We start from the raw sequence: 22,246 nt of genomic DNA, 5'->3' as shown, positions 1-22,246 counted from the left end.
CACGGCTGAGCCGCCTCGGGGGTTCGAGGGGATTGACCTGTGCTCTGGAAATTCATCTCTGGAGTTCTGGGAGCTTCTGGTGAGGCTTTTTCACAGCCCCTCTTAAAACCTTCGCGCAGAGGGTGGTGTAAGTGTTGGGAGATGTCACGATATTGCCCCCACCCCAGGGGAAGGGGGGAGCCACAAGGCGAGTGTTCTGTCGTGGGAGTTTCTTTGAAACTTGACGGTCCTATGACTTAAACCTCACAAGATGTTTGTCTCTATTAGTCAGGAGTGTTTGCTGGTACCAAGTATGCATCTCTGGAGCGGATATTAAAGTCATTGCCATCCTTTCTCTCTGTAAAGTTCTCTTGGTAGTGAGATAATTAGCTCAGGTGAAATCTGTCATGTAACATGAAAAGAAGAGCATTAGACTATTTGTTGCCTATGCAGTCAAAATTTATTTTGTATATCAGCTGGAAATAAAACTCTGAAATAAGTATTAATGGTATTGCTGTTTTTCTTAGGATTTGAAGATGTCTAAAAAGAAACTGAAGAAATCAATGGGAAAGGAAGACTGTTTGGATGGCCAGGATAACAAAGTAGGAACAGCTGTATTATTACTATTAAAATTGTTATAATCAAAACCTCCATATTCAAGAGAAGAGTATGAATTGTTTAGCAGTCTTGTGATAGAAGGATGAAACACATTTAAAGATGGGGTCATGAAGAATGGAAAGATGGTTGAATTGGTCAGGTGACTAGCTTTGGTTTTCTCCAGAGGCTATGAGCAGTGTGGGTATGAGAAAATAAGGGATTTCTTAATTTTGTTGTATCTTCCTGGCTGACAAACTGTTGAAACTGTTACCAAACTGCTTGCCGTTTTACTGCGTTGTTCTTTATCTTGGATCATATATTTTAATATCCTGATTAATCATGAATTGTACTTGGCAATGTTTTAGCAAGCAACTCAAATATTTCCTTTTAGCCACTGAGACATAAATCAATGACCAAAATTCTTGGTATGCTGTCAGCTTTCCCTGAATTGCTTGTAAAATGCAGTACTACAGGAGTGATAACCTTTCTGGTCACACTTGCATGTAGCTTCTCATTCCTTTTTATTGTTTGTATCCCCTTCTGGGAAGTTATTCCCTGCCAGTAGTGTAATATATATCTAATAAAGCAGTAACTTAATAAATCCACACTTAAGTTTGCTAGAATTTTTTCTTCCCCTTTGGATTTTGTAAGGTATTGGTAAAGAAGTGCAATCTGAATCCTGAGTTTCCCAAAGTAGAGTCTCAGGCATCGAATCTGATAAAAATAAATAATTTAACAGAACGGTACAGCAGCAGGGTCAGCTCCAGGTGGGTGCCTCCAGAGAGGGACCCCTCGGTTGTTTCCCTGTGCTTTTTAAAGCCTCACAGTTTTTTTACATAGGTTGTTCATGCAAAAAGTATGTGCCTTTTGTTTGGCCACATTGTTTAATGGTTACTTGTCCTCTTCCATGATGGGTGGTTTGGTGCAGGTAACTTTACTTACTCAGTTTCCTAATCTTTTTGTTCCACCTGCACCTGGAGCTCATCTGTCTTCTGCTGACTCCAGGTAGAATGGTCTCTTTTGTCAATTACTTTGATCATAATGGCCACTCTGATTTATATCGTGAAATACGCAGTCTTCGTTAACATTATTTGTATGATCTTGTTGCACTAGCTCAATTACAATGTAGGAGTCATCAAAACTACTTTCAGCTATTTTTCTGCCTGAGAAAGGCGTTGAGCTGAAGTCCATTAACTTCTAGGTCACAGCTTGCGGCTGAAGACTTGGGCAATCTAAGCGAGTTAGCTACCGATGTTAGCCAAAGCACATAATTCACATAACTAGCTTTCCTTTAGTTACCAACATGTATATGAGAAGTCAGAGAGATTTTAACTGTTTGATCATAAATGTATCAAAAAATCTTCATCTTAAACAGGATGGGATACTATGGCCTTATGTTAGAAGCCTTTTGCTCACATAGAAAATATTATTCAAAGCCAAATATTTGTAACTTCTTTTCTTCTCCCAAATTCCTTGTCATTATTCAAGTTGTCTTTTAACATCAACTTACCCTAAGGGGAGGGCTTTTTTTTTTTTTTTTTAAACTTCCGTAGTACAAACAGTAAGAAAGGCTTAAAACCTCGTACTGTAGCTGTATTGCCATTGTGAATGCCTGTACCACTTTGAGGAGTGCGGAGCTTTAACTGCTGCACGGCTTCAGTCTGCCTGAGACCGCGTTAAATACTGCTGTAGGCAGACATTGACCAGTGCAAGCAGCAGTGAGAACCCAAACTAATAATAGCAAAAAGGTAAGGAGACCTCTGAACAGTAGCAAGTGATTGCAGTGTGGATAAGAGGTATCTCCAATTCTTAGAGGTCAGAGTAAGGCATTTAAGTAGAGTCGTATTTAGGCATGAATGTGCGGGGGCTTTTATTTCTGGTTTTGCATGGTGTGAGCATGACCACAGGTTACAGAAAACTTAACTCCTGTTGGCTTTTAGCAGTTTGGCATATAATTCCTTAAGTATGAGTGAAAGGACGTTTGTCGCAGTGTAATTAGAACAGCTTTACACAGAGCTGTCTGGAGGAGTCGGCACAGCTACCTCTTGGTAACATGGCCTGAATAACACCAAGGTGATATGATAGCTAGGGAGTCATAAACAGAACACCTCAACCAGACTGAGAGGTCGTTTACCCCAAACCAATAATGTTGGGATGACAAAATTCAGTGAAAACCAGGGATTTGCCAAGAGAATTTTGAGAAGAGAAGGCACTGGATTGAAAAGAGAGAAAACAGTAACAGAGCAGCAGTCAAACTGGGCTTGATAGTGTCAGCAGCCCACATTCTCCAGCTGGCAGAGTGACAGCATGGGGGTGGCATTCTGTCAGATCCCACACCTTGGGTGTGCAAGTGTGACCTCGTGGGGGGGTGTTTCCCAGCAGTGTGTGTGCTAGCAGGCTGTAGGAAGCGCTACGGCTGCCGTGCACACGACTGGAGCCCCCACACCTTCAACAGTGTGATTGTGGATGCCAAAGCACATTGCTAGGTGTGCAAGATTAAAACTTACTGGTGCCAAGTCATCTGACCTGGCATTGTTTTGTAATTGCCTATTATTGTAGTTTTTCTGTTGTGTTGCTAATATTGAACCTGAGTGTGTAAATCACTGCTTACCAGTTAATTGGTTGTTAATAAACCAATAAAACACTTTGATTCCTTTTTGATTATAATCATATGGGTTGAACAGGCCTTCCTGCAGCAAGTTGCATCAATGTGGTTTGCAGTGAGAGCAGCCTTTCACAGCCTCTCAAATTATGATTTCATTGGTTTTGCTGCTGTTAGAACTCCAGAGCCAACCACAGGCAGAAGTTCTCAAGATTTCCCTTAACTGTTAGAGTTACAGAAACCAGCGGAGTCCTTTTTATTTTCTTTAATGAGGTGCTTTCTAATGAGGAAGTGGAATAACTAAGGCCTTGTAGGCCTTTGCAGGCCTCTCTAATTAGGAAGATCTCTGCAGCAGTGACCTGATGGCTTCACCGAGTCAGCTTGACCCAATTATTCACCAAGTGAATTGTTTGTAAAAGGATGTACTGTCTGGATGTACTCCTTTATAATACGAGTACCGACTGGACTTCCTTGTCTGAAATAATCCGTGTGTTGATGATCACTGTTGCAATTTCCTACAACCTGCTGTAGTTTTGGGAAAACTGAGTCATATAACCTAAAGGTATATAAAAATTAACTGCCTTGCTGGGCAGAGTTCGTGTCAGCAGAAACTGTTATTTTGCTGCTCTGTGTTCTTTCTTGTGGTTGCAATAATGAACCACTTGCTGTTAAGACCTGAACAAAGTCGCTTTTCAGTTACTCTGCAATATCAGTGTGATGCAGTTTGCAATACAAATAAGCCAAGCAGTGATAGAACTGCTCCCTAAACAAGGACTGTTCATGTTCCTTCTTTGGGGACTATATTTGCTCTTAACGAAGCCTACATGATTGCAGTTTCACACTATTCCACCTAGGGAGTAAATCTGATGAGAATTAATAACACATCTCTTCTGCATAAAAAGCTCCCACAGAAATATCTTCTCTTTGGCCTTACCCAAGGGGTAGCTGAAAGCAGTCTTCAGGTAACTTTCGTGTCCCTAAGAATTTTTATAAATATACAAAATTGTCTATTTTTGCATACTGTTATACTTCTGGGGTATATGAAACATGAATCCTAAATATGTTTAATTAATGGAGCTTTATTTATAACTCAGGACTTTTTCCCCTTGTGTTGTTCTTAAATATAATAAAACCTAAATACTAAATTATAGCAAGGTATGTGACTGCCTTTTTCGAGGTTAGCTTACTCAAAATCATAGCGAGTTTAGTATGAAGTAATAGCTTGTTCCGTCTTACAAAGGTTATTTTAAAATGCAGCTTCCTCTAAGCCTCTGGATTTTTTCCTTCTTTCAGAACTCTGAAGACACAAGATCTTACAAACATACTATGAAAGGAGAGACAGAGTTTCAGAGGTAAATTCTCTCTGTGTCATTAAATGGAAGTGCTTAAAAATAAAACATCCACAGACTTTTTTAATACTGAGTTTAAGAATTGTGTTTGACTTGTTCACCCACCAATAAAATATGGTATTTTAACTGATGAAGTGTTAGCATTGCATTGATGAGTGGATACTATCTAAACTGGGTGGTTTTAAATATTTGAGAGGACAGGGTCCAGATTTCTTTTTTTTAACACCAGTGTATGTTACTACACTTCATATAAAGTAGGAATTACATACTTCCAATGCTGGTTTCATAAAAAGATTAATTTCTTTTTTTGTCTTGAGCACTACTTTGTTGCTCTGTTTTGCCTATTACTTGTGTTTTATTAGAAATAAAATCTCCAGTGAAGCCTGGAGGATAATTCTCCAGTGAACTTGGTGCCTTTAATCTGTTCCTGAAGTTGTGGGTTTCTTCTGATGCTTGAAGTAATTGATTCCAAGGCAAAGAAAGCAAGTCCTTCACCTTGAGTCTACCAAGTCTAAACACTGTTTGAAAACTACTTCACATAAAGTGAGAATGTTCTCATGGATCTGGAGATGGAAAAGCTTTGTATCATTTCTTAAACATGGCAAAATCTTGTTGCAGTTTCTCTTAGACTGAACTGTTCTAAGCCGTAGGGGCTTTAGCTGTATGTGTACATGCCAAAACTCTGACCAGTACCCATCTCTGACAGCAGCCAGGAAGGAAAATGTGAAACAGGACAAATATGAAATGATTTTTCCTGTTGTATGTCCTTCCAGCTTCTAAGAACGAGTTAGGGGTCTCTGAAGTTGGAAGCTGGATGCCAATCAGCACATTGAAGTCACCTGGCCTGTATGGCTGTCAAATGGCCTTTACCTCCCTAACATTTTTGACAACACTATTACTGAGCAGGGTAGAAACTTTCTCTGAGGATTTTAAACCTAGTGTATGGTAAATTTCACTGAGTATATTCTCTGCTCTTACTCAGTTTTCATACTGTTCATGATTTCTGTGGAATTTTGCTATATTCCCATCAGTCATTCTTTTTCCAAGTTCTCTGGTCTTTTTGTGGTGCACTGTTTGAAATCTGTGTACTGTCTTGACACCAGGTGACCAAGCTGAACAGCACCCCACTCACGGTTTAGGATGACACACCTCATATATCTTCAAACTATTGTTAAAACTTACCAGTGTGAGAAGGTGAAACTAGGCTTTGTAGGGCATCTCAGACCAGTAGATAAGGAATAGAGAAAAAGCTTTGTGCCAATTTTGTAAGCCAAAATAGCTGCAGGGCTAAGAAAAATGTAAATGTTAACAATGTATCAAACTATTTTAAAGGACAGATGTTGCTGTAAGTTCATATTTAAGAACATACCAAACTGATGCTGATTAATACTTTGCTGTAACTGCCCAAATCAAGTGCAGGCTATTTTTATTTGTTTGTTTTGTTCTGTTAGGTTAACTAAACTAGATTACATTGGTTTTTTCATAATGTTTCTATAGATTCAAAACAGAGAAAGATGGGGAAGAGAAGAAGAAAGACAAACATTCTACTATTCCTCATGTCACCGGTGGGAGATCCCAAGAGAAATCTCCAAATAGAAGCAAAACCACAGACAATGCGTTAATCCAAACTGAAAAGCAAAAGAAAATAGTTATTCAGTTTAAAGCCAAAGAAATTAAACATGGGAAAAGTACACGCACTCCTGATGTAGTAACTGCTAGCAGGGAAGGTCGTTTTGGTGGGACAGAGGGAAAAAGACTCTGGCATAGCTTTGAGCTTCAGAGGGACAAGGCACGAAAGAAAAAGATGGAGAAAGTTGAACTTTGCAAACTAAAGTTAAAAGCAGAAAAAACTATGTTGGAAAAGTTGAAGTCATCTGTGTATGAATCTCACATAACAGGTAGAAAGGCAGATGGATCAAAAAAACAGAGTGAGGACGTCAGGATTCCAAAAAAATCGCCTGACACCTCTGCAGGGAGTGCATGTGATGATAGGCCTTTCACTATAAAGCCAAATACATCACCTAGGACTTGGGAAGAAGAAGATGAAGAAAAATGTAGGGAATTTTCTAAGAAAAAACGGCATGCAAATAAACAGGCACCGTCACGCTCTTCAACTGAAACAGCACAACAGTGGGACTCCTATAAACGGAAAAAAAGGGATGCTGATTTCAAGAAAGCTACTGGCAATTCAGGGACTGAAGCAAGGGACTTTGAAGCCACAGCATTATGTTTTAAGCAGGTAAAAAGAACGCAATTCTTTGTTTTATGCAAGTAGATGTTTCAGGCCAGTTTCTGAACAGTTTTTATAAGGCAGGCAGTTTTTATGTATGCAGGCTGTCTTACAGATTTCATACAGGATTACGTAGCTAACTGGATGGATTTTTCTGATCCTGGTGTAAACTGTGTTGAAATGTTCCTCTTCTCTGCTAAATGGTTAAACAAACTAGAAGAAGAAAAGTCGTTTATTTAGGACTGTGTCTCACATATGCTTCCATAGCTTTACGTTGCTGCGGGGGGTGTGAAATACTTCCAGTTTAGGTATAAGTCAACAGGGTGGGTTTTTTGAGCTACCATGGTTCTATCATTTTTTTTGAATGAACAAACTGAAACAATGAGAACTTGTTCATTGCTAACAAAGTGATGCCAGGATTAAATGCTTAGGTTTCCCGCGGAACTTCACATTTGTCTGTGATTGGTTTGTTTCTGAGTTCTAGCTTGCTTTTGACTCTGCGTCCCCGACTTTGTCTTGAGCCTGGCTAGTTTTTATTTTTGTTCTCATTTAACATGCCTAGCATTTTTTGAGATACTGGTTCGCATTACAGTAGTATGATTGTTCTGTGAGTACACAAAGACAGTAATTCCATACAGAATCATGGCATTGTTAAGGTTGGAAGGCACCTCTGGAGATCATCTTGTCAGCCCCTTTGCTCAAGTAGGGGCAGCTAGAGCAGGTTGCCCAGGACTGTGTCCAGTCACATTTTGAATATCTCTAGTGATGGAGACTCCACAACCTCTCTGGGCAGCCTGTTCAAGCACCTCCACTGGAAAAAGAAAATGGAGATCGGAATGTTTGGGTGGAATTTGTTGTGTTTCAGTTTGTGCCTGTTGCCTTTTGTCCTGGTGCCACCTACTTTACACCCTTCCATCAGGTACTTATAAACATTGATAAGGCTCGCCCTTCTCTTCTCCAGGCCAAATGCTCCCAGCTCTTCCAGCCTCATGTATGACATAGCTCAGTCCTTTTATCATCTTAGTGACCCGTTGCTCAATTCACTCCATTAAATTCATGTCTGTCTTGAAGCAAGAAAAACGTAGTCACAAATGCACAAGTGACTGGAAAAATGAGCTTACTGCGTAAGGCACGATTTTTGTTTTAAAAGAAAGCCAACCTTCTAAGCCCTTTTGAAATGATACTGTAGATGCTTCCTCATGGATGTCGAAAGTAATGCTGTTTGTTCCCTTTTCAATTTACCTGGGAATATTCACTATTTGCTAGAAGACTGATACGCATTCTATTTCCATTCCTATCTTTTTGTAGAATGTTGAGGTTCCATGCACATCTGACTCCTACCGAGGAAGTAAGGTCATAAAGTCTCAAGACAGTCAGAGCCCAGAAACAGACCAAGAGGTTAGTACTGCTTTAATTAACACTTTTAAGTTGTATTAAAAACTGAGGACATCGAGGTTGCGTAGCTGGACAATTCCATAACCTTTTCTAGTATTTTACATTGTTGGCCTGTGATGTGTGCTTCAAAAAATGCAAAGCATTTTTTTCAAATACTAAACAAACTTGCTAAAGTACTGCTAATCAGAAACTTTCTGAGATAGAAAGATTGCCTTTCTGTGGTTATCTACGATGTAGGGGGCCTTTGTAATTGCTTACATACTCTATCTATCTAGCTATCTCATTTTTCCTCCTCTAGCTATCTCATTTTTCCTCCTCTAACTTTCAAGTTGGAAAAAAAAGGCTTTTTTTTTTAAGGAAATACTTGTCAGGAAATTTGCAGTCTATGTAGCAAGAAATGGAACAAAGTGTTTGGGTACCAGGTAGAAAGGTCATAAACAAATCTTGCTTCTAGGCCATATTTTTGGACGTATTTGGTGGACGTCTTGCAGTGGAGCATGTGCAGAAGGTTCTCATAGCTTTGTATTTGCTGTACCAACATAAAATTTTTCATGGTTCATTTTCAGTCAGTTTTAACACAACAGCGTTAGTGCGAAAGTATCTTTTTCAGGACCAATTCAGAATGGTAAGTTAAAATGGATTTTGTAACATGCAAGTTTTTTCATTGTAGATGCAAATAGTTGAAGATTTGCATGTTGCTCGTGTTCAGAAGAGGGTGGCACCATCTGCAGTACAAACATACGGAGAACTTACAAGTATGGAAATAGATCTTCCTGAACAGAATTTAAATACTTCTGCTGGTATGTCATGATTTGGTGTTCCTTGGTATCTACTTGCAGCTAGTTATTACAGTCAGTTAATAATCTGAGCAGAGAGTACAAAACTGATTTTTTTCACAACTGTTTTTGTTTTTTCCTCTTTTTTTCCCCCCCCCCAGAGGCTTTTACTTCTGGTTTGAACATACTAGTGGTGATTGACACAAATATAATGATTAGTCACCTTGACTTTGTCAGATCCCTGAAATCTGCAAATATACCAGGTACGTGAGTACATGGTGGTCAATAAGGTGTTTTAAGAAAAAAATGGATGTTGTAACAACTTCAGGCTATGTAAGGAAAGACAAACTGGGGCTCCTTAGAAGGGCAGCAGATTGCAGACAGAGGCAGGTGGCTCCCACTGGAGAGGCGGGTTCTGAGAACCCAAAAATGCTATCTCCTGAGGAAAGGTGAGCTATTGAAGGTAGAACCTGCTATGCTTATAGCTACACACCTACAGAGAATTGTGGCTGATGTTCCCAAGAATATACCTGAGTTCTTAGAGGTAAATAAGCCTTACCTAGTGTAAGAACATACTTTGAAGCATTTAATCCATTACTGGTGGTAATGATGTTTTCTACTCACATTTACACTTTTTTTTTTTCTGGAGTCTAAAAACATTTAAAATCCAATAAGTAGTCAGTCAGGGCTATATTTCTGTCTTGGTAAAGGTCACAGAATTCACAAGATGTGTGAGCAATTTTGCAAGAATTCACGTTGCAGATTTGGGCTTTAATATGTTTAGAAGCTTTCAATGATTTCATGTTAGCAGGATTGGGATCGTGCATGTCAGCTGTTGGTAGGCATACTTGGAATCTATCTGAATACTTAGGATTCCTTGATGCTTTTAGCTAATGAATCTGTTTATTCCAGCCACCTGGAAAATAACTTTAATAAGGCCCCGAGTAATTTTCAAGAGTGCATCAGACTCTTCTCTTTCCCGTATTAGGAATGCTGTGGCATTATGTACACCGAGATGCCTTTTTTAGACTACTGCAGCTCCCAGTTTCCACCAGACGAATTCCATTCAGAAGGCTGCCAATTCCTGACCTATTTGTCACAAAGCAGATAGATCTTGATGTGATCTTTCAGAATTGTGTTCTTATAATGTGAATGAGAAAGAAAACAGTTGAAGTATTTGTTGTGGGCGGACTGACAGAACTGTCATTAAATTTTTTACTTACTCTATATTTGATATATAATAGTTTTAAAGCTCATACCATACTTACATGCAAATAAAACCATGGTCCAGTATCCATACTTCCTGTTCCTGGCTTAGGAGTATCGGCTGGCACTTAGCACAAACCATTCCTCCTTTTATTTGGTGATTTTTTTGGCACTGTGACTGTTGCAGTCATTCAGGTATTTTCAGCCTGTTACTTCAGCTGCTGTCACCTTGCTTTAACATCATACGGCAAGTGCGTGACAAGATAATTATTGCTGCAAATATATTATGTAATAACATTTCTACACACTTGTCAAAGAATTCTGCTGATTAAAATTGTGTCTTTCTTCTGTTTGCCTAATATTGTCATTTTTACATATAACCAATGTAGTGCTGGTCTGAGGTTAGGTCAGAAAGAGGGAACTTTGCCTTTTTCCGTTGTTCATTTTTTAATGCTAGATACTCTTGAATGTAGAATATGAACACTACTGGCAAAAAAGATAAGTGTGAACTTACATTAATGTGATGTTTGAATTCAAAAAATTATCTGTAGTAGTTTCGGTGGCTCTTCACAATGTCTTTTTTTTGGTTGTGTGTTGGTTCTTTTGTCTTCCAGGCATTGACAGACTTGCCTTAATAATTCCCTGGGTTGTTCTGCAAGAGTTGGACAACTTGAAGAAGGGGAAAGTGTTGCAGCATGTTTGGGACAAAGCTGTCCCAGCAGTTCAGTTCATCCACACGTGCCTCAAAAACCAAGATTCAAAACTGTGGGGGCAATCCATGCAGCTTGCTTCTCAAAAAATATGTAAGATATGTGCAGTCAATTTGGTTTTGGGTACTTAATCCCTGCAGTTCACCTAGTGTGAACCTTAGCATTACACTTTGAGTAAATACAGTCTTCGCTCTGGAGTTTGCTAATTAAAATTAGCTAATGGCTTACAGCAGCCTTCAGAGTGTATCCAAGGCTGCAGCATGCAAATGCCTTATTCAGATTAGTGTTTTGCTCATTATTGTTTTATCAGTTGTTTCTCTCTTGTAGCTACATTCATTGGTAAGTGGAGGATTACTTAAAGGAAATCCATCTAGTTACTGTTACCTGTGAGCTAAGGGTATGTTGTGTGCTTTTGCTTTTGACTGGCATTGGAAAATCTAACATGCTGAAACATACCCAAGAATTCATAAAGCTCAGATTTGTGTTTAGATTACACTTCTCTGTCCTTGTTTGGAGGAGTATTAAATTTAAAAGCCGTACCTTGGCTACTCTGAAGTATTTCTTCTGTTGAGTTACTTCTTAATATGTCAGCACTGTCTTAAATACATTTGCAGATAGCCTGCATGACGAGAACAACGATGATCGGGTTTTACAATGTTGTCTGCAGTATCAGAAGCTCTTTCCTCAAGCTGTTGTCATACTCTGCACGTGAGTTCCTGTGTGGTTTCAGGTCTTTTATGAGGCGTTAGTCTCATGCCAACACTATTTTCCAATCACGCCTTAAAATGAAGAGCTGTTTCTGAAAGAAGATTTGTGAAGAGCAGTCCCCCTCTTAAAAGCTAGAGGAGAAGGACAGAATAAAACACAAAGATTGTAGACCATCACCTTCATGTGCTTGAAGCCTGAAATAGAATTAAGTTTACTCAATATTGGATATTAAAACTTTTTAAAGCATAGATTTTTCAGCCTCTGTTCCAATTTCACATAAAAATGTTACTGGAGAGGCAAGATGGACACAGATTTGCCTCTGCTCTTGTCCTGTGAGGATAACAGCTGGCTTTTGACTGTTGATTCTCAATTTTATACAGGCCACATGAAGCTCGTTTTTCAGGTGCTAATGTTCCTTTACAGGGTCCATAAGAAGCTTGCTTTGGTCTTTTCCAGAACAATTTCCTGCGTAGTGTCAGCAGGGTTAAGACACTTGTCATCAGTTCATTTGTTAGTTGACACACATGGAACTGAGTTGTTGCTGAAATTACTGTTTCAATCACAGTATCAATAGGGCTATTGAGAATGATTTTAGATTTCTCTGAATAAAGAACAAGAGGTGACTTCAGAAGTGATTTTCATCTGAAACCCCCTTTATCCTTTATCAATGAACGCTCTGGGAATTTTTGAGAAAGCACTAGGATCCAGCTCTGTACTGCAGCTTTATGGCAGTTCTGCTGCACCAGTGTATACCTCAGGGTGGCGTCTGGAACAATGAGTTGGCCAGCAGAACTGTTCAAAAGTGTGTCAAAACCGAGAATTTATTGTAGCAATCAGATAAGGTATTTCCGGCCTAGAATTATTGCCATGGTTGCACTCTAAGACCACAGCAGCTAGGCATCATTACTGTAATATTTCTACCTGTTTTTTGATTAAAGCAAACCTGGAGCCAAAAGCATTTTTCATTATGTTTCTATTTTTTTTTGGAACAGATGCTCTAGTTAATTTTCTGGGTTAATTTTTTTGAACTGCTTCTAAATGCTTGAGAAGGAAATGAAGCTCGCAATATAAGCTTACCAGAGACATTTTTATTAGCATATTGTTTTTATTCCTTACAATTCTTACAATTGATTATCTTCTTGATTCTGTGATTCTCCTAGGGATGATAAAAATTTATGTAGTAAAGCCATTGTGAGTGAAGTCAAGGCATTCTGCAAAGCTGATTTGGTTACTGCTCTAGAGAATCTGAACATTGACAGGTGCCGGAACAGTGCTGAGCTGCAACAGTCAAAGCCTGGTAAGTTTGTTTAATGTGCACAAAACCATGTGGCTGGGTTTTGAGGCATGCGATAATCAGTGTAGGAGAGGAAGAATAGTTTCTACTGTAACTTCAGTTTTCCTATGCTTTGAATCCTTAGGAATCCTTTGTGGGGGGCCAGATGTTTTATTTTCGAAGGTAAATGGGTTTCTGAAAGTTTGAGACCTTTACTAAAAAATCTGTCTCTTAGAGTTCTAGGAAATTCAAATATGACACATTTTTGTTTTACAGAAAAAACACAGCATGAATTTCCCGTGTTTATAGTAATTTAAAAGGTGTCCTAAAATTTTTAGGGTTTAAAAGATGTTTTTCCAGTTGTGAGCCAGTTTGGGTTCTGTTTTTACTAGTTGTAAAATTCAGTATGCTAAGATTGTGAGATTTACATTTGGTGCTAATACCTTTACCTGCATCCCAAACAGCAGAACTTGCTTCTTGAGTTGCTTGTTTATTTTTCCAAAGACACAAATGCAGCTTGCAGTATTCAGATGTGATCGTCTTATACCTGCTGATAATCCCACTGGCTGTATATAACCTATGTTATTTAAGGAGAAGAGAAATGTGGAGTAAGATGGCAAATGAATAATGCTCTGGGGAAATGAATCATCTTGGTTAGTAGCTCATAATTCAAAATACCCACAGTAGAAGTGGGTATAACTAGACATGCTTGAAAACTAATTAGACGTGGCCCATCTGCCTTATAACATAAAATAAAATGCAGTCTGTCTTTTTGTATGGGGACAAGTTATTTGTGTATTGTCAACATAAATTAGATATAGAGACAATTGCAATAAGTACCTTTCGTTATCATTGGTTTGACAGATTCAGAACTTGACACAACAGAAGGAGGTGATGCTGATCTTATGGCGCAATTCCCAAATATGCTTCTAGACCTTGAAAAGAACTTGGGAGAAGCTTTATCTTGCATTTTGGAGACTGAAATGAAAATTGCATATGGAAACCTATGGATGGAGGTGATTTCTTATGTCATCTTCCTTGTTATTTCCAGTATTAAAGAGGTTTAAGTGTCTTTGGTATTTTAATTCTATTAGTACCTGTACTATACCAGACAGCAAAGCCATCTAGTTCACTAATGTGACAGTGAACAGTTTAGTGTTGAGTTCTGCTTCTTCACTTTATTTATTCATTTCAGAGTCGTTCATTTCATTAAAGGTTATTCTGTTTGACCAGTAACGACTGTGCAGTTTTTAATAATATGGTAACAGAGATGCTGGCTGTTGCGTGTGAATTTACAGAACTCTTTATATTGCATTAAATTTCTATTTCAGCTTCCCTAGCATGGTTAAATCATTGCATTGTAAATATGTCCCTCAAGAAATTGTTCCATCACATTTTAGGTAATATTGAGGCACTGTTGTTGCAGGCACTTCTTCCTCATCAGAACAGATGTTTTTACATACTGTGGGCATAAAATTGTTCTTAGCTGAATCAGTTACAGTGGAGATACAGAATTATGAGGGTGTTAACGAGACCCTCCAAACGCTCAGTCTTTCAAGTGTTGTTAACAGAAAATAAATGCTCACATATGAGGCACTTTCAAATTATCCATGCTTTGGTTTATATTCTGTTTTATGGCTGGTAAGAGTTAGTTAGAAGTTTAAATTTATTGCAGATAAGCCTTTGTGGCTTTCAAAAAAAAAAGATTAAGATCAATTGCCTGGGATGACAGTTGTGACTGTTGATTAGCTCTTACGCTTTATGGCACTTGTGATTAACTTAACTGATTCCTGTTAACTTCTTTCCGAAATCTAGTTTCACTTGGTAGTAGTAAATTGTATCGCAATATGCATATGTTTGCATATTTCCTCGCAGCTAGGAAAACTATTTATTTTTACTTTTTAACAATACTAGAAAATCAAAAGCATAGTTACTGTTGTTCAAGGTATTGTACACAGGTAGCACATTAAACCACTTGAGGAGATAACTGAAGTATTTGGAACTATGAGGAAGGAGGAACCAAAATCATGAAAATGTTGAAAGTTTGTTACTGTACACTGAACACTTCCTTGTGAGCATCTGTTTTAACCTGAATGAAGTCTTTTTTAATAGATAAACTTGTTCAATCTGAGGAATAATTGGAATTCTATTTCAGACAGCACAAACCATAACGTTACTGAAGAATAGAGCAGTTGTGAAATGTCTAGGAATATGTCTATATGAAAATCAGCCTTTGAATTTATAACATTTTGTCTTTCAGATACTGTATCTGAAGCCACCGTGGACATTAGCAAACTTGCTGAAGTGTTATAAAAAGCACTGGATGGCTGTTTTTGGTTACGTTGTGCGAAGGAGTTTACTTTCAACAGTTGAATGTCTCTCTGAACACCTTTGCACAGGTAAGAATCTCTGAGAACATTAATTGTAGACTTTTGAAGAAAACCCTCACTGTTCTGGTTTTAGTAGTTACAGAAGTAGGTACTTTGAAAAGACATGTACTCTGTGTTTAAATAGTAACATGTTCTATCCTTTATGCTTTTTTTTGAACTTAAGATTATCCAAATATTATCTACTTCTATACTGACCTGCAGTTTATTCCCCAGATAGGTGAGAAAATCCCAGGACTGTTTTTGTAGCCAGAATTGAGCTGAAGTTTTTGAGCTCTGAATTACATTTTTTAAAGGAGAGGAAAAAAGAAAGCCTGCCCCAGGGTCTTGTCCCAGGTGGTCTAAGTATCACCTGCAAAAAGCACGGAAATTATTTCTGAAGTGTTTCTTGCAATTTTCTTTTTTCTTTTTTTTTTTTTTATAATTCAGTATTTTGCTATCTTTTTTCTACTTTTTATACATGGACACTATAAGGCATGTGAAAATTTATTTCATACATCTCTATGTACCTGCAAAAATCACAGGAAAAACATTTTAATGAATATAGATATTAATGGTCACCAAAGTCTCTGAACTATTTTTAAAAAGCAAATAAACTTTCTCTCGCCTTTGCCACCATGTTATGTGTGGCCAAATGCACGTGCCAAATAAATTATGAAGGAGACTACTTAATGTGGTAGTTGAAGCCAGGGAGCTTTGTTTTAAAAAAAAGCCAACCTTAAAAAGCCCACAAAACCCCCTTTCAGTTATTTAAAGATGCCATCAGGAGTTTGATTTTAACATATATACCTCTTATACCTCTTCTGGGATATTGCTGTTGTACAGAACTATTTTAGATATGCCAGTTGATCATTTTTTTGGATCATGGGATAAATTTTGAAGACTTGATTAAGAAGGGAGCAGTCTTAACCTCACGCATGTTTTCCTTGAGAATGCTTTATCTAATTTAAGGCTTTTTATGTGCTTCAGCTAATCAAGATACTCGAGTATTAAATTTGCCTCCTAAGATTGATACTTCCTAATATCTAATGCTTTTTCTTAAAAAAAAAATCTCTATTTCCCATGTTAATGTCTAAATATCAGGTGAACTAGTTGACTCCTCAACAGCACGTATCTTGCTCCAGGAATCCAAAAAGTTACTCCATGCTTTCAGTTCAAGGTCAGACTATAATGGTGTGCTTCCCCAGGCATATGCTCAAGTGAATAAGCTCTACCAAACACTTACTGAGGTAAGAAGAGTTTTAGTATTTTTTCACTTAACCTCTTCTTGAAGTTGCTGCAGGTTCACATTACAAACTTGGCTTAGACTTCCAAATTATTCCCATACTTTCAACAATTTTTTTCAGGAAATGTCATTGCTAGAGTGTTTTCAAAATTCTTAGACCCCAGATTTAGCTTTTATTTTCATGTAGTAAATGTCTGCCTTTATGTATAGGCTTGGTAGACTATTTTCCTAATATAAATTTGTTAGTGTCAGGAGGGTTACTGAAGATGATTTAGCTGCTTTCCGGAAATATGGCTGAGTTTTCTGTTGCATTTGTAGCTGACAGAAAAGAGCTTGAAAGAGTGAAATTAAAATTGTTTTTTCTACTTCTGGTATTGATCATCACTACTATTATTCCTTGGTGTGTTATTTTAGCTTTCCTTATCTCGATAGCTCTGGCACTACACACGAGGAAAAGACTTGCTTGTGCTTTTTGATAGTTACTGGGAGGTGTCCCGACACCTTTTTAGTTCTGAGAAGTGCATCTTCACTTCCAGCTTATCTACGAGTTGCAGAAATTTCAGTGTTTTGCTTTGTGGTTACTGGTCTGTATATAATGGCATGTGAAACAGAATAACAAGCATGGATGACTTGAAATGTTTCTTTATGTGGGAAAGAATATCTCTAAAAAGATCTTTTTGGTTTTGGAGAAAGCTGAAGGGGAATGGAGAGGAAGGATGATCTGATGAGTCTCGATTGTCCCCTGTAGCCAGCTGCTTAGCCCCCAGCTCTATGCATGGTGCTGCCATAAGAGGGCGGCTTCATCTGAAAACCTGTTTTCTCCTGTCCTTGTCCTGAAAGGCGTCAGACTTCACACAGAGCTCTCCTTACACAGACTAGGTGGTGCCCGACAAGTTCGTTTATCAAATGGGTAGATGAATACTTTGTGCTGTTGCAGAGGCAGATGTGCCACCAGTTGTGGCGTAGGGAGTAAGAAGTTCTTTTTGCAAGGAGAGTGGCGAAACACTGAAAAAGGTTTCCCAGCCCTGGAAGCATTCAGGGGCAGGTTGGACGGGGCTCTGAGCAACCTCATCTAGTCAAAGAGGTCCCAGCTCACTGCAGGGGGTAGGTTAGATAGATGACTGCTAAAGATCCCTTCCATGCCAAAGCATTCTGTGATTGTATGATTCTGGTTTACATCAGCTTTATACCATGCCTAGGAAGCTTTGGCAAAGGGTTTCCCTTTGCTTCAGTTTTCTATCTGTAGGAATACCAATGCATACATGTAGGAAAAAGACTTGGCGATAGACCATAATAAAGGTGTTTATGACTAGAAGAATTCTGCCTCACGTTTTTGAGCATTGCTTAAAAAAAATAATCTAGAAGTGTTCAGCTTTTGTTATGCTAGGAATGAAATACATTCATTATTTGTTTGCTAAACTGTTTTATAAGGTGAGGTCAGACAGCGAGCAGAATATAACAGAAAATGCTGTATGTGAAAAAATGGAAGCAATGACACCGATTCAGCAAAACACTGAAGAAAAGTTACATTCAAGCTTTCATGTGGCTCAAGAAAACAGGCACCAGGAAATCTGGTCAGTCCTTGAAGGTGTATGGAGTACAATAAACTTGTACAGGTATGATGTGCTGAAGAAGTTCAGAACTTCAACATAACCTTACATAATTTTCAAACAAACACACTTTAGAAATTGCTTTCCCCCATTTTAGAGAAGCAGCTATTAGTAATTAATCAAAATCAATTAAAAAAATCTCACAACTTGTCACACAAAAAAGTTAGGAGCATGCCAGTAGCTGTGTGGATGCCATCAGTGATCTGTCTAGTCTGCTGCTCTTTTTCTGGATGGTGGCTCAAGTAAGTTGCCTTAGAGAATGGCCTTGAAAACCTGAGAGCCACAAATGCGAGACATCCATGGAAATCTCGTCTTTCTCCATAAATAAGAGGCATTCAAGCTCTAAGTTTTCTTGTGCTTCTTTTCTTTCCAAATCCTGTGGAGCTGTACTAGCTTATGCAAAATTGTTTACTTTTTTAAAAAAAACTCAATCAATTTGAAATGTGATAAATTTTCTTGTTAAGCAAAATCCTTCACTCTGAAATTCTAATGCAGAATCCAGTGATGAATTTCCTTTCCCATATAAATTCAGAATTGCAGGAAATGAATCCCCCTCCATCTAGATGTTTTACCTTTTTTTTTACTATTTTTTAAAAATGTGCCTGAAAAATGATTGAGTTGCCATACTTCTGGATTTTGTGGTAGGATCGAAATAGATACTGCAACTGAGCTTTGTAACGAAAATGAACTGAACTGCTCACCTGTTAAGGACCATGCTGGGAAAAGGGGATAAAAATTTTAAAATCAAAGATCATTTCACACTCTTCTTGCTCACTTCAAGAAAATACTACTTGCCCTCGTACCCATGGGGATCATTTTTTTAATAGTCAAAATAGCTGCATACAGTAGATACTGTGTTGCTTCGAATTTTGAGGACTTTTTATTAACTGCTTTTCAATGTCTCTGTTTCTTTTTAACATCAGTACTGAAATTTTCCAAAAGTTGGACTCCAGCACCATAGCTGTGACTGCAAAGGCTTCATTTGAAGAAGCTTTTTTAGGCCTGCAGAAACTGTTGGCAGCTGTGAACGATGTCCGAGAAGGCATCAGTAGGTAAGCATTTCAGCTTGTCAGAAAAGCTGGTGATAGTAACAGTCACCTAAAGTCACTGAAATCTTTTGATGCCAAATTAAAATTTATTATTTGTGCATACTTAGATGATTTTCAATAATAAAAAGGCTGTCGAGTAAAAAACGGTATCGAGGCTACCTAGAACCGTTTCTTGGCGGCAAAAGAATAAGGAACTGTTGTGGACATTTGCACCCCTTGTAGTGAATTTTCACCCCTTGTAGTGAATTTTCTCTTTTATGTCTTGGAGTTTGTTCTCTAGTTTTTGATAACGGGCCACTCGCTTCTGCTCAGAGTGTAACCAGAGCTATGACATGATTAATGCATCAGCTCTGACGGCAAGAACTTTGAATAATTCAGAACGTTGTTTTTTCAGATGCGAGACCCACTGGAATTAGGGTGAATTTCCAATACAGAGGAGGACATAAAGTTGTGGGATTTCACTCTTATCAATGTTAGAGTATTCTTCATGAGTCTGAACCTGTATTGCAGCAGTAAGAATGGCAATCAATGAGCTGGACTCTCAATTTAGGAAAGATAATATTCCCTCTGCCTTCTTTCTCACTTTTTTAAGAGTGCAGAATAATAAAAATGAAGCTTTGGAAGAAATAAGGTTTCTCCTGTGTATCATCTAGACTTAGTCCTTTCTTTGTAGCAGTGAGCTTTATTCTTGGGCAGGAGCAGCCGTGGAAGAATGCTTTAAATTGTCCCTGTCACGAGTGTGGAGTTCCTTGGTTTCCCGTTGACTTTAAGGAGTGTTCTTAGGAACTGGTTTGTAATTGTGGTTAAGTTGCTGTAACTGCTGTGAGCACCCTAAAATGTTCTGGGCCGTGAATGTGTGTAGCCAGAGGTGTTGGATTTGGGGAAATGACTCCACTTGGCATGCTTTTTTTTATGCATAATAGTGATGCAAATAGGGCAGAAAACTGTGAATTAGCTGCATCCGAACAATTGGGCCTGCCTTGCACATTAACAGTCTGCCTCTTAAGTAAATATCGAGGTATATTACATTCTTCCTGGAAGCTGTTACAGCTGTGTTAGCTTTGTTAGAGATTATTAAATAAGCATTTAATTTTCATCTGTCATTCTGCCATAGTAGGAAGCTTTTAAACTTGCATTATCAGTACTTAGCGCTGTTCATTACAAGTTTTTCTGAAGGCTCACAGTCCTTACGCGAATGTTGTCAAAACTGTTCCTTCCAGGTACAGACATATGGTTATCCCAGTCTTAAAGTGTGAGATCTGGCCACTTGAGGCACTTCAAAAGTCTGGAGCTCTGTCACTTGGGACTAGAACTATTTTTCATCTGTAACTGCTAGAGTTGTGGTGTTGGGTTTTTTTTCAGTAGAATCATGCAAATATTTGCTTCATTTGTCATCACTCCTAAATGAGTTTTCATTGTTTTTAAATTTTTTTTTAATTAACAGTCAAAAGAATGTTTCTTTAATTAAAGCGTTGCCATAAAATGTGGTTTCTATAAGTCCCAAACAAGCTTCATGGTGCACTCAGGTGAAGTAGTGTGTTCACATTAGCATCGTATCTGATAGATTACTAGATAGACAAGGCAGATACATTACAAATTACAGCCTGGGAGCCAAAATGAACCTGAAAGACCATCCCTGCATCAGTAGTGTTACAGCCTAAGTTCTAGGTCTGATTTTTTTTCTGTAGAGTGCACTGATAGTGGGCTAAATCCTTTCAAAGAATGGTTGTCTTTCTTTCAAAGGTAGATGGCATAAATATCATGAAAGTAGAAACAGAGGGAAATGGGTGAGGATGTGACCCAGAGCTGCTTGGTGCTTATCAATTTATTTTCATTGCTGATTACTTTTTTGTCTCTAAATGAACCGTTTTCATAAAGCAGGTTGCTGCTAAACTTGGTTCTTTTCATTCTAGGCCTAAAGCTCTTGCAAGAAATGCTGTTGTGTTTGTTTATGATATGTGTTGGATGAGATTGAGTGAGAATATGGTGCTTCAAGGTCGTTATGTGTGTGTTACAGAGGTGTTTCATTAAAACTTATGTAGTAACAAAAGATAGTTCGTATTTCTTTTAGTGAAAGCTACTTACCTCCTGTATTTTCCCTCATGGGAGAGCTCTGTAAAAAATACAGAGGTCTAACATGGCATCAGAGAAAGCTCTTTTACAAATGGTAGACTCTCTTGATTAGGGCCATTAGAGTATCTGGAGCAAAGATAAACAGGATTATGTCATTTGACTTTATTTGGAATGGAAAGGCTATTTTTGGTTCCACATGATTACCATGACACTCAGTGACTTTAATGAAATGGCTTTAAAAATGCCTTCTGTACTTTAGAAAAATCTCTTCTCCACCATTAAACTGAAATACGCTATTTGTGCATCCAGGATGATTCTTGGACTGGAGTAATTTTTCGTGCACGGTTGTATTTGGAAATTTGCCTGCTCTGAGTTCGTTCTGCAGATTTGCAGTAGAGGGCGTCACGGAGCAAGAAATGCGGAGGGACTAGAAGTCTCCCTGTACTCTTATGGTTTAGTCTTCAGATTCGAGACTTCTGAGTAGGTTTTCAGAAGAGTCAGAAACCGAGTTTATGAGTCGTTGTAGGTTTAGGTGTATTACAGGGTGTTAAAACATAAAGTCTGAAGTTTTCAAAAGCGTTTTTCCAAGGTTGTTCAGCCTTTCCAAAACTGGAGAGTCTTATTTCTTTTTCCTGACTTTTGAAAAAATTACTTACAGTGAGTTAGAGTAGATCTAATGGTGTGATTGCAGAAGAGGAGGCATCTTGAGAAAAAGTAGTGGAAAAATTCTAGCTTGAATATTTGGAGGTAATACAGCTTTTAGTGATAAAATGCCAGTGTTTACTGTTTAACCTTCTAGTCCTTAAAAAGGCAAGAAAAAAAGAGCTGTTTCGTGGAAGGGTTCTTATGAACATTTTTTTGTGTCTTCCCCTATTTTTGTAACTTTTGTTGTACTATACCGATTCTTAATTTTTCTTTGCTTCTTCCTCTAACAATGTTGGCGTGGGACGGTATTTATCATACAAAATGCTGCATGCCATCAGCGTTTTACAGTACTTCAGCTGTAAAATAAAGACAATAACAGGTACAGTTAGCAACTGTGGATAACCTACCTCCTTTTGGCAGCCGGAATTGATT

General features: G+C 38.2%; 1 protein-coding gene across 1 annotated transcript in view; it reads left to right on the top strand.

The window, feature by feature from the left end:
• Window positions 1–515: 515 nt before the first annotated feature.
• Window positions 516–22,246, top strand: part of SWT1 (SWT1 RNA endoribonuclease homolog (S. cerevisiae)) — a 30,793-nt gene continuing 9,062 nt past the window's right edge. The window contains exons 1-14 of the mRNA XM_009869016.1: window positions 516–581; window positions 4,472–4,530; window positions 6,025–6,766; window positions 8,066–8,155; window positions 8,823–8,952; window positions 9,090–9,191; window positions 10,749–10,937; window positions 11,459–11,552; window positions 12,713–12,849; window positions 13,690–13,841; window positions 15,086–15,224; window positions 16,296–16,441; window positions 17,869–18,053; window positions 18,971–19,099. Of these exons, the coding sequence (XP_009867318.1) occupies window positions 516–581; window positions 4,472–4,530; window positions 6,025–6,766; window positions 8,066–8,155; window positions 8,823–8,952; window positions 9,090–9,191; window positions 10,749–10,937; window positions 11,459–11,552; window positions 12,713–12,849; window positions 13,690–13,841; window positions 15,086–15,224; window positions 16,296–16,441; window positions 17,869–18,053; window positions 18,971–19,099 (2,360 nt within the window). The remainder of the gene's footprint in view (window positions 582–4,471; window positions 4,531–6,024; window positions 6,767–8,065; window positions 8,156–8,822; window positions 8,953–9,089; window positions 9,192–10,748; window positions 10,938–11,458; window positions 11,553–12,712; window positions 12,850–13,689; window positions 13,842–15,085; window positions 15,225–16,295; window positions 16,442–17,868; window positions 18,054–18,970; window positions 19,100–22,246) is intronic.

This window comes from Apaloderma vittatum, unplaced genomic scaffold (assembly GCF_000703405.1).
Source record: "Apaloderma vittatum isolate BGI_N311 unplaced genomic scaffold, ASM70340v1 scaffold45384, whole genome shotgun sequence".
NCBI classification, from domain to species: domain Eukaryota; kingdom Metazoa; phylum Chordata; class Aves; order Trogoniformes; family Trogonidae; genus Apaloderma; species Apaloderma vittatum.
The sequence above is the reverse complement of the archived record's forward strand: the minus strand, read 5'-3'. Positions and strand labels throughout refer to the sequence as shown.